Below are 16,190 nucleotides of genomic sequence, written 5' to 3' on the forward strand. Positions count from 1 at the left end.
AATGTGGCATTTTAAATCTTCAGCAATGTTTTCTCAGAATAAAACCTTATTCGCAAACATAATATTTTCCTCTCTGAGTTGGTGCTAGCTTATTATTTATGGCTCTAAATTGAAATTATTTTGATTAGAGGCAAAGAGTCGGATTGGGTTGAAAAACTACAAAATTGCATTTGCAAAATGATCCTGCATGTTTTTCTTGAAGAACTTCAGAAGGGCAAGGGAAGGAAAACATTATGCAAAATAGGTAATAATTTGCTGAAAGCAGCTTTCCCATTAATAGGACACCAAAATGCAGACATCCTACTAATGAGGCTCCTCCCTGTGGCCTTTTGGTTGCTGCCTTAGGTTTTTATTGATGTGATACAGTGGAAAATCTGTCTGTCTCATAGCCTGTGAATGTCAAGGCACTTTTCTACATATGCACAATATACATAATTGACTGAAATTGCAAAATAACAGCATATAAACAGTTCTTACTGGCAACTCGGGCTAAATTGTTTAGATTTTAAGGTTGACTCATGTTAAACAATTTGGTGTTCGTTTTACATTTGTTTCTTTTCTTATATAAGCAAAAGTGCAATTTCAGGTTCTAAATTCCCTGAAAACCTTCCAGTACCTCACAGCAGACTTGTAGATCTAAAAAAACAAAGATGTGAATGTCTTCCATTTCTTACAGAGCAGTTTGTGTTTTTCCCACTTTTCTCAAAAAGCATTGCCTTTGGCGTCATGTGTGAGCTGTTTATGGTTTATATTTTAATTTTGTCTGTGACATGTTCTCTGTGTCTGCTGAATTTCCATCTCAGTCTCTTATCGCTTGTGTTAACATTACTTTCTTTTTCCAACTATTTTCAGACTTTATGTTCTTCTAATGTAATAAAATCCACCTCTTTTCCTCAGATTTGCCACCTACTTCACTGAGAACCTGAAAGCACCTGAACATAAAAAGCTGATGGGAAGAGAGTCGATCTTATCGCTGATCTTTGTAATGCCTACCCTGTTGATCCATTCTTCTGGGTTTCTTTTTATTTTCCAGTGGGTTTACATAGTCACCCCATTTTCTCAGGTTTCACTTCCACTGGATCAAAAGCTGAACAGATTATGGTGAAGTGAATTCCTTGTTCTAACATTTTTCCTTCCTGAAAGGATTCAGAGTTAAATGTGCCATAACATGGACCAAAAGCAGTGTGTTTGGATCACTGCTGACTCATTTTTATAAAAGAAATCTGACAGTTTTATGCCACATATTATTGAATTGTGACATAACCTGAATGAACATGTAATACTTAGTCTACACTGTACCGCTGTAGACAAAGATAGCAGGGTGCTAATACGTTGTAGTGCAAATGTAGACTTAGAATATAAAAATATAAACATTATAGAACTGGATTTTTATATTACAATGTGCAGAGTAATGATGCTAAGTGTTACCTTACCTAAGTCGCCTAAACAACATAATTTTCTATATATATCAGACATTATTAACCAGCCTCAACCACTCTTCTTGTGCTTGTGTTTGGGTCCCTTTGCCTGATTTTTGGTGATGGAGCCAGATTGTTGTATCTGAATTGGTTTAGACACTATCTACTCATTGAATAACATTTTATTTATTTATTTTTTTCATTTGTATTACATTTCCTGTCTGAAACAACCATTTTTCAAATTTGCTTAACTAATTTACTGTGCTTCAGTCTGAAATATCCAGAGATTTGAAGGGCTTTTATGATGTGCTTATTTGACTTTTTAATGTTGTTTTTAGTGTGTTTTTTTTTTTTTTTTTGTGAAACTCCAATCCTAACATGTTTTGTCTGTGACTAGCTTGTTTTTGTGGCTGTTCTGAATAAGAGAGCAGGACTTTGATTTGATGTGATAGTCTTCACTACATGAAGTCAAAGAGACTTCCTTAGTTATCTGAGTTTTCCTATAGATTCTAACTATGGAACTTAATTGGTTTAATTTTAAATATATACCACTTTAAACTAACAAGACTAACTGGTCTACATACTGTATGTAGGCATATACTTGATGTTAACTGAATTCATTTGTTGTGTGAAGGTCCATGTAGAAACCACCCAGAATGGTTTACATGCTACAATCACTGCTTCTGTGTAGTAAATAATTATGGAGTCCGAAATGAGCCCAGCAGAGTAAAGTTACCTGTGGAAATGTCCAGTAAGGCAAAGTACAAGAAGGAGAAGTTAGTTTTTGGTATCAGACTAACACATCTCTCCAATACCTCTCAATAATATTATGTATTACTCAGTAATATTACTGATATTTTTTTTTTTTAGTAAGGCCCTTTTCATGGCCTACCTTAGGATGCTCATTGAAGACATTACCTACATTGCTTGACACCGAAATCATGGGGAGAGAATCATTGGTCGGCCCCTTCAGAGTCCCCAAAGGTGTGAAAATGACTTCAGCAAAGTATATGGACTTTCTGACTGATCACTTTCTTTCATGGTTCAAAAAGAAGAGCCATACCTTCCGTAGCAAAATCATCTTCATGCATGACAATGCACCATCTCATGCTGCAAGGAATACCTCTGTGTCATTGGCTGCTGTGGGCATAAAAGGGGAGAAACTCATGGTGTGGTCACCATCCTCCTCTGACCTCAACCCTATTGAGAACCTTTGGAGTTTCCTCAAGCAGAAGATCTGAGGGTGAAATGCAGTTCATGTCAAAACAGCAGCTCTGGGAAGGTATTCTGACATCCTGCAAAGAAATTCAAGCAGAAACTATCCACAAACTCACAAGTTCAATGGATGCAAGAATTGTGCAGGTGATATTAAAGAAGGTCCCATGTTAACATGTAACTCGGTCTGTTAAGATGTTTTTGATTGAAATAGCTTTTGATTTTAGTACATCTGACCACTTAATGCTGCACATTCATAGAATGACCGTTTGCAGTTCTTTATAATCCATAAAATGTTTAGAAAATCTGCTGTGCATAATAATTTGGAACAGTGCATTTTGAGTTTTTTATTTTTGAAGAAAATACTGTTGTCATGGGGAGCTTTGTTCAGTAAAATGTGATTTATACTGTAATAGTTTATGACTTGAAAATTATACTGACCATCATTTGCGTTGACCATTTAAGAAAATCTGAGAAAATAACAATTGCATAATATTTTGGAGCACGGTGTATACAGCAGCTCTGTCACGCTCTCTGTGTTCTGATTAATCTGCAGGTTCATACTCTTGTGAACGGTTAATGCAATGTTTTCCTGGAAGTTGTTGCAGTAGGTTAGTAGAGCTCAGATAAGTGTAAATATGTAAAGCTCAGCAGGGTGGAAGGCTTTCCAGAGACCTTCTGAGTTATTTTAGTCTTTATGTGGATTTGTTCCAAGTTTTCCCTGTGAGGTTAATTTCACTGCTCTTAAAGATACGAGCTGTCAAAAAGCCTTTTTTTTCCAATGGCAATATTCACACATGAGGCTAAAGGGAAGTCTTCCAAACAGTGCTAAGAGCTCTTGTTTGTATTGTCATAGCAGGAAGCAGAAGAAAATGTGGAGTTGCTGTCTTGCTTCCTCTCTTTCATGGCTCTAACCCAGATTGATGGAGTGTGGAGTCTAGCATATTGTACCTCATATCACAGGAAGGTCATCTGTCCACTTCACTTTCACAGGCATAGAGAGGAGAAGACTGTTCTTGGCCACACGCACAGACACCAGCAATGAAAAATTTACTGTTATACACAACCACAAAGAAACAAACTGAACAGCAGTTATTAGTGAAAGTAGGATGAACATTTACTAAGCCCAAGTGGTCAGTAAGCTTGTGATAAACAGGGCTTTAAATAGCAGTAGTTAGAAAGTGTTTTTTACACCAAATGTACGTAGTTTCATTAAACAAACATCTAGGGTGGTCAGGTCTTAGTTCATTCACTTTTGTAACATCAGCACTAAAAAGTAATAGTAAAAGTCAATTAGGGACGTTTATAAAAAAAAAAACTTACATGAACCATGATACAAATGGAGTCAACAAAGAGTAAAACTCTTTTTTTTTATTTTTGAGAATTTATTGATCTGTAGGTGTTTTCCTATTTGCTTTTATATGTTTAAGTCTTTGTTTTAAAGTAATTTCCTTATGAAAATATATCTGGTAAATCATAGAAATGGGGAAAAAAAACTATGGTGAGGGTAAGCAGCTGTGGCACATTGAGTCTTCTAGAATGGAACAAGATTTTGTTCCAACAAAAAATAAATAAAAGTAGCCAAGATAAGAATAGCAAGTGCTCAATCTCACTCAGTTCAGTCATTCCTCTATCTTTGGGTGAGTAAACATGGAAACACCTTCAAAGCTATCACATGAGTTGGTGGTGACAACGTACATGGCAGATCTTGTGGAAACTTTTAACAGGGAATGTTTAGTACTGCGTTGCCTATGTCAGTTGCTGCATATGGTACCCAAGGGAACCGCTTTGTCTCCTTCTGGCAGTGGAATCGGTTAGGGTTGTCTGGGTAACTTCACTGAGTGCTGTTTCTCCTTTTCAGGAGTTGAGGATGACAGTTTTTGTCACAGAACGTATTTGCAGCCGTGTCACCAATATTGCATAGAACTGTGCCGAGTTGTAGCCTCGACTCAATGCCATAGTTCTTGTAGTTGTGCTGCACTCAAGTTTTCCCCCCATGCTCTTTCTGTCAGTAGTCCATTGACAGTATGTGTATAGTAAAGACTATAGCAAATATCTCAGTGGATATGTAGAGGTATTTTTTTATATATACTGGATTATGTTCTCAATTACTTTAGAAAAGATAAAAACCCTACTGTGTAAGCAGCTTAAAACAATTATATGCTGTTTTGTTGTGATTGAACAGCATCCTCTTGAGATGTGTTTATCAGAAGACAAGTATGGGATGAGATGAGATTACTGTGGATGGGTACATATAGAAATAGCTATGGTTCATCATTTCATGGCAATTTTTTTTATTTATTGTTTTGTAATTCAAGTGTTTCCCATCTTCAGGGAGAGTTGGAGTAAAAATTTTATGAACTGTGTTCAGAGGGTAAGGTTTATCAGTCATTTTTCTGCACAGACTGCTAGCAGCTGACAGCTGACTCTAACATGATATATGATGGTATAAGTTGGAGGACGTTGTGTTTCAATGCGCATTTTCACTCACATTATGGCCATACCAACACGTTGAACTGCAAAGCCTCGTTTAAAAGCTTACATTGTTCTGTTCAGACTCCATAGCTTTGAAGAACAAAGCTGGATAGGAGCTCAGCTTTTAGATAAAATGTGTTTTTTTTAATCCTAGTTATGAATTAACAAGTTGTGTTCTGCTTTAGGTGTCATCAAAAACAATTCATAAAGCTATACAAACGTACATTTTGTGCATGCCAGTAATCTTTGGAAAATGTAACACATTATGCCTTTATTGTTGAAAGGTATTTTGCTTTTCCACAATCACACTGAAAAAATGCACAATGTCTTGCCTGTGATAAATTTCTGCTTAGTGTTACTATGATTGACTTAAGTAGCACAGTTGTACAGTTGTATCACGTAGATGTTGTCTCCATTTTATGCTTCTGTAAGAAAGAAAAACAAGTTTGTGCAAAAACAAAACAAGTGAATATAAAAAATGTAGTAAAATTTAAGCACTTGGATAAAGCTAAACAATGATCTGGAAGTACTATGCATACTATTTGTATAATCAATTAAGATATGTTTAATGGTCTTGGCTTGCTGTAGCTGATAAAGAACCTGTTAAGGTGCCAGCATAAAGAAAAAAAATATATAACCAGATATCTTCCTACAGGACTCTTTATACAACCTTAAGCAGATAGATCCTTAAACTTTCATATTTAGCTCATAGTTTCACAACTAAAAGGTTTTTGTGCATCTTCCAGCAGTCAGTACATCTACTACAGCAGTGGTTCCAAAAGATTTTCTTCTGGGCTCCCTATGGACTACAGTAAAATCACCCCCCCACTTTCCCACCCCCTCAAAAAAGAAAAAAGAATCAACATACATCGTTCAACCAGACATAAACCTATACACTTATTTTGTTTTCAAACTCCACTGAAGTTTATTTCACACTTTAGGTTGCAACAAAACACACTACAAACCATCTTTACAGTGAAACACTTTTGTGTAACTGTTTTTTTGTTTTTTTAAAATTCTGTTTTTTTAAAATTGTATGCTATTAGACAGGCTAAAGGGACCAGTTAAATTTAAGTGTGTGTATTTGTGAAACCATTTTGCAGAGGTAGATGCATTTGGATTACTTCTTTTTTAAAATACACTAACAAAGAGAACTATTTTCTTCACGGTTGAACAAAGAGCTATTTTGTTTTTATTATAACATCTTGAAATTGAACATAAATTAGGTTATTTAAAATGTTTGCAATTTTTTTTATATAAATACTGATATGTGTATTAACTTGAGTGCAGAAAACCACAGAGCAGACTTCAGAAGCCAGGAAATTTTAAGGCCAGTATCTTTATTGTTTAAAGGTTATTTGAACCCAGCTTTGTTGTACTGGGCTGTTAGCTGTTCTCAGCCAGCAGCCACCTCTAGATTTTTTTTTCTTCCAACGGACCTTCAAAGAGGGAATATTTTTGTTGTAGTTATGAGCAGAATTTTTGACCTGAGAGGCTGACAGAGGGCAACCCTCCAGACAACTGTCACATCTTATTACCTAACTGCACCAGACCAGTGCCCACTCCAGCACACTCACTGCTTAATGCATTATAGTAAAAAGTAACAGGATCCAGTTTTAACATTTGCAGGAGCCAGAAAATATGTGGTTGACCATACCCATGGTAAAATGAAAATAAATAAATTAATTAAAACAAAGTCAGTGTAGTGCTTTAGACCATTCAAGTGTGTTCTACTAATGCAATAAAGTGGAAAGACATAAAAACAGATTTTATAGACAACATTTGCTGACTTTCAGTGGTTAGAGGGCCCTTTAAAAGAATGTACTTGTACTATGAAAACAATTTCACTAGCTGTAAATATTTCACAGTTTCCAGTTTTCACAGGAGTGAGTTTATTTGCAAATACAGCATAAGGCAGTGCACAACTAACAGGTCAAATGCAGGCTGGTTTAGCAGGTATGAGATCAGGTCAGCTTCTGTCATTTGGTCAATCATATACACAAAAATATTTGTTCTTTATTTTACAACTTTAGCTTGGTTGAATCATGTCCCAAATAAAGATGCCATAGCAGAATGGCTTCTGCTATGGCATCTCAAATACAGATTCACAGAGCCTACCCTGTTGCCTGCATAAAGACTGAACTTGGGGGATAATTATTTCAAATTAATAGGTATCTTATTACTATTACCCAGTTTCTCTTAGGAAATCTTACAGTATTCCACACTCACGGCCTTTAAAGACATATGAGAATATGTCTAATCTTTACAAACATAATTGCTATTAAATGTGTTCAAATACTTTCAAAAGCATAAAAACATTGGAAATGGAAATAGGTTTCCATTTCCAATCAATAGATTATGAAATCAAAGTTGTAAAACAGTTCAAGAAAATCTTGAAATAACTTCAGTGAACCAATGAGTGAAGTTGCATAAAACACATAAGATAGTGTAAAAGGTTTTAAGTTTGATGTTGACAGAGAAAAATATAAATGACCCAAAATCTTAATGAAAAGAGGGGTGGAGACACTGAAAATCTGGGAAATATTCAACTTGGTTAAGTCCCAGAGGTGATTAGTTGTATACATCTGTAAATCTAAAATTATGCCACACAAATAATTGGTTTAAAAGTCAAAGTTGATATAAAACATAAAGTTGATTGGTTGATAATGTGTATCATCTTTGATTGTGATATGACAAAATAATAATAATAAAAAATTAATGCATATACTGAAACAATACTTTTTCTTTCATGTCTTTTTATTGATACTATTTAGTACTAAGTATAAATTTCACACCACCAACTTCTTCAACATTAGTTGCTTGGAAAATACTCAGAAGTCAATGCAGATTCTCTCACTTCGGTTTTTTGTTTGCCCTGTTCTGCATTAACGTGATTGAAGGTGTGACCTTCAGTCACACCTTAACTAAAGCGTGCAGGCAGGTCAGCTTTTACAGCCAGCAGGGAGAGAGCTGCAGATGAGGAGCAGAGCTAACAGCATACATAATGGATGAGACACATTTACTCTCCTGAGAAGGTGCAAAGACCTTAAACCTCGTGGCTGAGCATGTGTATGCATGCAGCACGCCAAAGTCTGCTGAGTAAGAAAACTGAAAAAAGCAAAGAGAAGGTATATGAAAACATTCACAGTAAAAATATTTCTGCTATAAAACAAAGGGATTTTTTGAGAGTTGATTACTGCTCCGGTAGACTGAGGGGCTGGTTGATGTGGGCAACCACTGCTTCAGCAGTGATTTGTTCTGATTAGATCAGCCTCAGCTGCCAGACCCTGCTCAGATTTAAAAAGACATGATATCAAAAAACACAAATGAGGGGAGTTTTCGAGTTCAAGGTTTCTTCTCATAAAATATGTTGCGGCTGATTCTGTTGCTGCCGTGTTTTCCTGTCTTCAGATATAGATGAGTGTGCAGAGGGCCTGATCGAGTGCCACAACCACTCCCGCTGTGTCAACCTACCCGGCTGGTACCACTGTGAATGCAGAAGTGGTTTCCATGACAATGGATCCTACCAGCTAGACGGAAGCTCCTGCATTGGTGAGCATACTGAGCTGAAATCACCCTTATCAGTGCTACAGAGAGCAGCAGCACATCAGTAGATGCTCATCATTCTCACAGTTATTGACATTTTCTCTTCTCTCTATCTGTTCACTTATGAAACACTTAATTCCCCTCCAAACCCTTCACTGCAGTTTTAAGCCATGAATTGGGTTTACAGAGAGCCACTTGGCCGTTCTTATAATGTGAACTTACAGTAGTACAGATTTGAGTGACAAATTTGTCACTCTCATACAGGATGTTTCTGATTTTTTCTAAAATTACACGTAGAATTTTTGTCTAATTTAAAGAACACATGATCAAAAATACAGATTTTTCAGGAAGGACTGGAAAAGATTCAAAATGTAACTAATGTGACCTGTACAAAAACTCCATGTAAACGCAAAGTGTCATAGTGCATGCAGTACAGTACATGAAACCAACAATTGTCTTCTTTCCTCTCTTTTTTATAAGTTGTTAATCAAACTATGTTTTTAATTTATAAAATCTTACAAGTGCCATTGTTTTACACAACAGCAACTCTGGCAGAGATAAGGAAGACTGCAGATGTTGGCTTCTGGAGAAATACTAAGATGGTTTCCACTTTGGGTATTTAAGCATATTAAGGTATATTTAGTTTTGAAGTGTTAAAATAAGCAGTTATTACCATTTTTAGAGGGCACCTGAAGGATTTATGAATGAAAATTTGTAGGTTTCCAGTATTCCTGAAAATACAGGTACAGTAATGTCAAATAATCAAAAAAATTTTGTTAACAATTACTAAATACAAAAAGCTATTGCTCCCACTTTGCATGTTTAAGTCTACATTAAGGTAGGAAGCAAGATAAGCTAAGCAATCATAGCTTTAAAAACTTGATTAAAAAACAATTAAATGATCCTGATGTGATTTACATCATATGATGCAAAAATAGAAGCAATAGATTAACTGTGTTCATTGCATTTTCCAAGCAAACATTGGTCTTCTAATTGTGAAAAGATTACTAATTACAGTCAGGGAGAGCATTACAAAAAGAATCCTTCAGACCTTAACAACTAGAATTTCTTTTGTGTTATTGCTATTAATATTATTTTTTATTCGGCTTTTCACAGATCTTAGCTAATATTGTTATTATTCTGTTGTGCTGAACACATTAGTGTTATTGTTATTCTCAGTTGTTTTCTTTAAACATTGCTTTATTTCTCTAATATTTTTGATTAATAAATAAATCTTAGAGAAGCTGAGTAGATACTAATGATTCTCAAATCAGGGATTATAACCATGTTGCTAAAAGAAAAAAACAACAGCTATTTACAGTACATGTCAACATACTCATAATGCTGATTTTATTAGGATTTTTAAAATGAAAACCTCTTCCATAAGGAATTGCTCATTCAGTGACATTTAATGCTCCACCGTAGCTGCTTACTGACTTCTGTCTCCAACATTAACTGAACATCAAGAACTATATCGGCTCACTACATTACACATGACCTTCAGCTCAGTGCTCAGAATCTCTCAGAATCTGGACGTCCCTCTTAACAATCCAAGCATGGCAGCTTTGTACTTGTAACGGATGCAGCAAACAGGATCGCTTGAGTGAGTGAAATACTTCTGCCGTAAATTAACCTTTGAATCAAAATGCAACATCAGCAGCCTGCTCTCATTTATCTACCTGGATGGGAGAGGTATGATCTCAGTGCTTTCCACCAAAAAAAGTGGCTTCATTTAAATTTCAGCTACTCTGCAAAATTGACTATGATGGTGCAAGTTTTAGTTTCCACATTCGAATGGGATAGCAATGTACAAGAGTAACCTCAAGGAAATATCAAAGTGTATTCACTTTCAGTTCCTTTTAATATAATTAGAAATGCAACAATGTTGGATCTTATAGCTTGTCATATGAGAAACAGCACGCCTTTTTCCACAGTTTGTTTTGAGAAATATAATGAGCAGATCGCTGAGGAGGCTGGCTACCAACAGACTCTGCTTAACTAGACAGAAATGGACTTTTACTTTAGCTGTCATGATTTCTGTGATAAAACCATATGCCATGAAAATTGTTTCTAAAGTGGTACAGTTACATAAATGTGTGACGTAAAAGACTATTTGCAGCAAATTACAGCAATAATCTGGGGAGTTTGTGCGCTACCGATCAAACCTGATAAAATGATATCCATCCGTTGTATAAGATATGCAATGTGATTGAATTGCATGCACTGATTGCTTACATTCTTAACAACAATCTGTTATTTCTGTGCTCTGTTTTTATATCTGCCTTCGTTTCTCCCCTCATGCTGCCCAGTGTTAGGTTTTAAGCCATCCAGAAAAATTTCAGTTTAACAGTAATTTTCTAACTCTGTAATGTCATCTAAACAGCTTTCCACGAGTCACTCGATATTTAACATAATGTAGCATTTTGTATTAAGATATCAGAGCATACAGTAGCTTCATCATTCAGTTTAAAAATATGTAATTTTTACAGGAAGTGTCACTAAAGGTGCATCAATCCATGAGCAACAATGGAGGACTAATTTGATTTGTTTTCTACACCAGCAAGAGCTATATGCAGGAAAGTATAATCAAATACATAAATAGACCAAATAAATTATTTTAGCTGTGGTATTAAAAATAATTACTCTCACGAAGCGAGTGTTAACAAGTTGATGTACCTTTCCTTCTCAGTGCACACGCTGTAAAAAGAGCTTCTAGCTAAAATTTAAATTGTCCTTGGCACACAGAATAACTGGATGAGTTTCTCCCAGGGCATCCATCTGTGCAGCACATTTTATCCAATCACTCCATTGAATATCTGCATTGTGTTTCAATGGTGTAGGAAGACATTCCGCCTTTGGTAGATAACAATCCAGCATCGCCTTCCTACACAACTGATATTTTAAAACATGCAATTTGATCTTTATGTAAGCTTGGCTGCTAGGAATTCTTTTGGGTAAGGTAATAAATTTCATGGCATGAGCGTCATCTGAGATGCCATATGTAAAATACATGTGTATCACTGCTACAGGATTTATGCAAGTGCTTCTTAAATGTTGCGACAGTGACCAAATAGTTAACTTTCCTCCCATATTTTAACCCATAATAACTGGAACATTGACCAACATATTTGATGTACATTGATGATGACACTTAACACAATGTAATGTTTGATACTGGTTTCACAACTGGTGTCAGTATGACATTTTTATGATGTAAAGCACTTTGAACTGCCTTGTTGCTGAAGTATGTTATACAAAAAACGTAATCGACTTGATTGGTTCTTAATTTTATGATGCTCAACTGATGAATATTCATTGATTCTTCCCCTGCTGCCTATTAATACAAAGATAAATACTTTGGAGTGTGAGTGAAAGTAAATTCTGAAATATCTGTAAGAACTTGTCCTGGTACCTGTCTGGTTTTCCCCTGCAACAAATATCTTTTTATATAAAAGTTATACTTTTTCCTTACCTAAAAACACTTACATCATCATCCCTGCTGCTGGCCTGTAATGTTTCCTCCATCACTTTGCCCTTTTCTTTTCTTTTTTATTTTCAGATACTACTTGACAACTACATTATTTTGTCTGAAAAGGCAGCAGATACAAGTCATTTCATTTTTAGTTATCTGGATTAATTTTGCACAATAGCGCTGTCATATTTGACTAAAAGTAATGGACACACAAAGTGGCATGGACACAGAAAGTGTGTCCATGCCATAAAATTAAATTATGTGGCGTATTACCCTGTTAGCTTGTCTCTTCCATTCCATTTTATGTGCTAAGCAATAATTTTCATACAGAAATGGTGCTTTATTAAACATTTCATGTACAGTGTTGCCATTTGGTACTTAATGACCTGAGTACATATCCTGCATTGTTTGAGAGTAATTGAGTCAACTCAACCAGAGTTTGGCAGCTAAAACCTTTGATTTATATTAGTATATAGTTAAAGAACTAGAATTAAAGTTGGCAGTATGTCTAGAATATGTTTAAGGGGTGAAACCTTACCAGCAAACCAATCAGCATAAATTAACTGAATCAAGAGTCAGTTTAATATCCAGCTAGAATAATGTCAGTATATTTGGTGACATTCTACATATGCTGGTGGGAGGTATGGGAAGTTTTTAAACAGAGTTCTTGTATTTTATTTTTTTATTCATTGAGACTGTTTCTTGTATAATCATTATAGTCTGAAAAAGACTTAGTCAAATAATTTAAATGCTCAAAATGATGAAAATCATGTTAAGATGAGTATATTTTCAGCCTCCTACTGGAACTATGTTTAAAGAGATATAATCCCAGAACCTTTTTTTGAGTTCTTTTTTGAACAATCTGAGAGTCCTTCTTATTAGTTTACATTAAAGCCTAAATATGTTTATTAGGGGAGTGATGTTATCTGAGCCTTTATTGGCCAAGATTTACATTTTACAAATTACATGAAAGTGGAAAATGTTTTCCTAATTGTGGAACGAGAGCTAAATTCTCATAAATTTGTAGTTGAAGTGTCTGATCTTTTGCATGATGACATAGAGTCGGCTCTGAACATGGAAAAAACACAGCCCAGACAGAAAAGATGAAACAAGTTTGATACGGTTTTGTTCAGGCTGATTTGTGCCAAATTGGTTACTGAAGGTTATGAAATATTTAACCTCAGATTGCCTGATAGAAATGTGAAAGAACTAAGCTCAGAGTATCAGCAGGAAAACAGACGAAAAGAGAGAAAACCGCTTTAATGGGCTCACAGTCATACAATGTAAAAAGAAATTGACTTGCTGACATATTTTTGCTCAACAAAGACAACCAATAAACAAAAACCTATTTTCTGAGCGATTTCAGTTTTTCCTTTTTGGTCCTTTGTTTATGCAGCACCAGCAGTGTGCTGTCAGTGTGCTATGGGAGTGATTACAGACAGCAGCTTCTGGCAGGGGAGAACAGAGCTGCTGTCAAAAGGCCTTTGGTCCTTTTTTCTGTCTGAACAGCTCACATTCAGGGAGGATGAAGAGAGTTAAATGCCATGGTAAAAGTTAAGGAGGGGCTTTTTTACCCAGGGGCTATGAAAAGTAGATGAAAATATCATCCACCTCTTTTCTGAATAGATTTCTTATTTTGGTTTGTTGCGGTATGGAAACAAAAGTAGCTGACTGAGCGGGATCTTTGATGATTCAGCTAAATCTAACTATGATGCTACTAGAGTATGCAAAGTATATTCCATATATATGAAGATAAGATGGAACATAAGACCTTATTGATTTATTGCAAAGCAGATGGTGCCTTTTTTCTTAAAGTGTGTATAAGGATGGCAGAGACAGCACGATACAGCTTAAACACAATCAAGCACCATTTTAATCATAATTATGCCATAAAAATTATAGATCGCAGAGATCACAAAAAAGTTATAGATGCATGCATAAATTATACAGTTAGTGAATTAAAAATGAAAGAGTTAGAAAGATGAATTTAAAATGCCATAGCCTAAAGAAAGAAGCTGATGGTGATGCAGTGGAAGCTTAAATATGCGTTTTCTTTTTGTTTAGTTTTTTTCTCCTGGCACAGCTGCAGAGAACATCCTCCATGTGGCTCAAATGTGTCTTTATAGCTTCACTGTAAGGTAGTGTGTGTGTTTTAAACCACATAGCAGTGGGAATTAAAACTTCTGATCTGAAAGGCTTTAGTAAAATAAGAATTTTCTCACACTGCTTGTGACTGTCTGACCGCATCAGTGTGAACATTCAATTTTCACTGCCTTACTTACCGAACGCTGTTAATTTAAAAGAATTATTGAATAACTCGGGGCTGCAATAGTAAATTGGGCAGAGCAGAGTTTCTGAATGTCACATTTAGCTCATTCTGAGCTTCACAGCAAATTGAAGAAATAGGTTAAATAAAAGTTAAGGAGTTAAATATTTCCCCTTGAAAATGTGGAAAGGATAGTCTTGGCTGTTCTGGGTTTTGTCTCTAACATAAAGACACTGAAAGATAAAAGTCACTATTGTGGTTTGTATAATACTACAACATTATAGTTGAATTACTGATGAAAAGTTGTAATTAGACCAGAAAAAAAAAAAAATTCTAAAAAAAAACAAAACAAAACCTTTTAATATATTGTCAGTTTTCTTATAGTCTTCATTTCTCTAGTGCAGTGTGTTTAAATTAATGCCATCATTTAAATAGTTGAATTTTTCATTTATAAATTGAATGTTTCTTAAAAACTCAACTCAACATTATTTCTTTTTCTTTTTTTTCAAAGCTGTCAGGTACTTAAGAATCTCAGATCAATCAAATATTGTAAAAAAGTGAAATACTGGAACGGCTATGAAACTCATGGTGTCACTCCAATCAGCTAATTAACTCAGAACACCTGCAAAGGTTTCCTGATCCTGTAAATGGTTTTATTTGAGGCAAAAAAGTGTTTCTATTGTAGTTTTGTGAAAAGGCACTAATTTTGATGCAACTGAAATCCTTATGCAACAACCTTTTATCAAAAATTTAGTTTTTTCCATTAAGAAAATGTATTTTTGTACTTCTAATTTGTGCAGCTTTAAGGTCAAAGGAAAAACAGCTTTCCTACTTCCTTTAATCTTATATATTATTCAAATATTTTTAGTGAAATGTTGTTTTTTTACATATGCTGAGATGCATCTATGATATGAGTTTCACTTTCTAGAGTTGGTGATGAACATTTATGGTAGCCTATTCATTCTAATCATTTTTAGACATACCTGTATAAATAATCATGGCAGAGAGTAACAGAAAAGACGAACATATAATTAGATGTGTTAATGATTTTTGTCTTAAGGTATTTATTTAGTTGTATATATAATTTTTTTAGTATGTCAATTTTTTATTGTTTTTTTCAAACATTTGCTATTTGAGTCTAATTTCAAAAGAGCATGATAATGCTTTACAAAAACATTTGCATAAACAATTGTAGTCTAAAATGGGTACTACAATATTTGTAGCTATTGCAGTAGCTATAAATCACTATTTTCTACATGTTAAAGAGTTTATATTTTATCTTTCAGACATCGATGAGTGCACTTTGCAGACACACTCCTGCTGGAATGATAGTGTGTGTGTAAACCTCCCAGGAGGCTATGACTGCATGTGCACATCTGGTCCAGGCTGCAGCGGAAACTGCCCACAAGACGAAGTTATAAGACGCAATGGAGAAGACTGGAAACCCGCCTATGATCGCTGTGCTCTGTGCTCCTGCAAGGTAAAGTTGAAATCAAGCATACAGTGGGTAGTTTTATTCTTTGTAAAAAAAATAAATAAAAATAAAATTGACTTCCATTGATATTCCTCTCAGTTAACCTCTAGTTTCTGTTATGTAAGTAAGCACACATTTATCAAATCATAGCAGACTTCAACAAAAGTTGTGAACAATAAAATGAACATGAGGAGCAAACAGAAAACAAATGTTCATCAATGCAAGTCATGTGAATAAGTACAGAACAACATGGCAATAATCATGTTCAACAGCACATGCTACATTGGCATGTTGAAATGAAGGGAGCGAAAACTGCAATAATAA

General features: G+C 35.0%; 1 protein-coding gene across 1 annotated transcript in view; it reads left to right on the forward strand.

The window, feature by feature from the left end:
• The window catches only part of LOC114143248 (protein kinase C-binding protein NELL1), a 237,297-nt gene that overhangs the window by 207,905 nt on the left and 13,202 nt on the right, over positions 1-16,190 (forward strand). The window contains exons 19-20 of the mRNA XM_028015109.1: positions 8,520-8,660; positions 15,679-15,872. Coding sequence (XP_027870910.1) covers positions 8,520-8,660; positions 15,679-15,872 — 335 coding nt within the window. The remainder of the gene's footprint in view (positions 1-8,519; positions 8,661-15,678; positions 15,873-16,190) is intronic.

Source organism: Xiphophorus couchianus, chromosome 4, assembly GCF_001444195.1.
Source record: "Xiphophorus couchianus chromosome 4, X_couchianus-1.0, whole genome shotgun sequence".
NCBI classification, from domain to species: domain Eukaryota; kingdom Metazoa; phylum Chordata; class Actinopteri; order Cyprinodontiformes; family Poeciliidae; genus Xiphophorus; species Xiphophorus couchianus.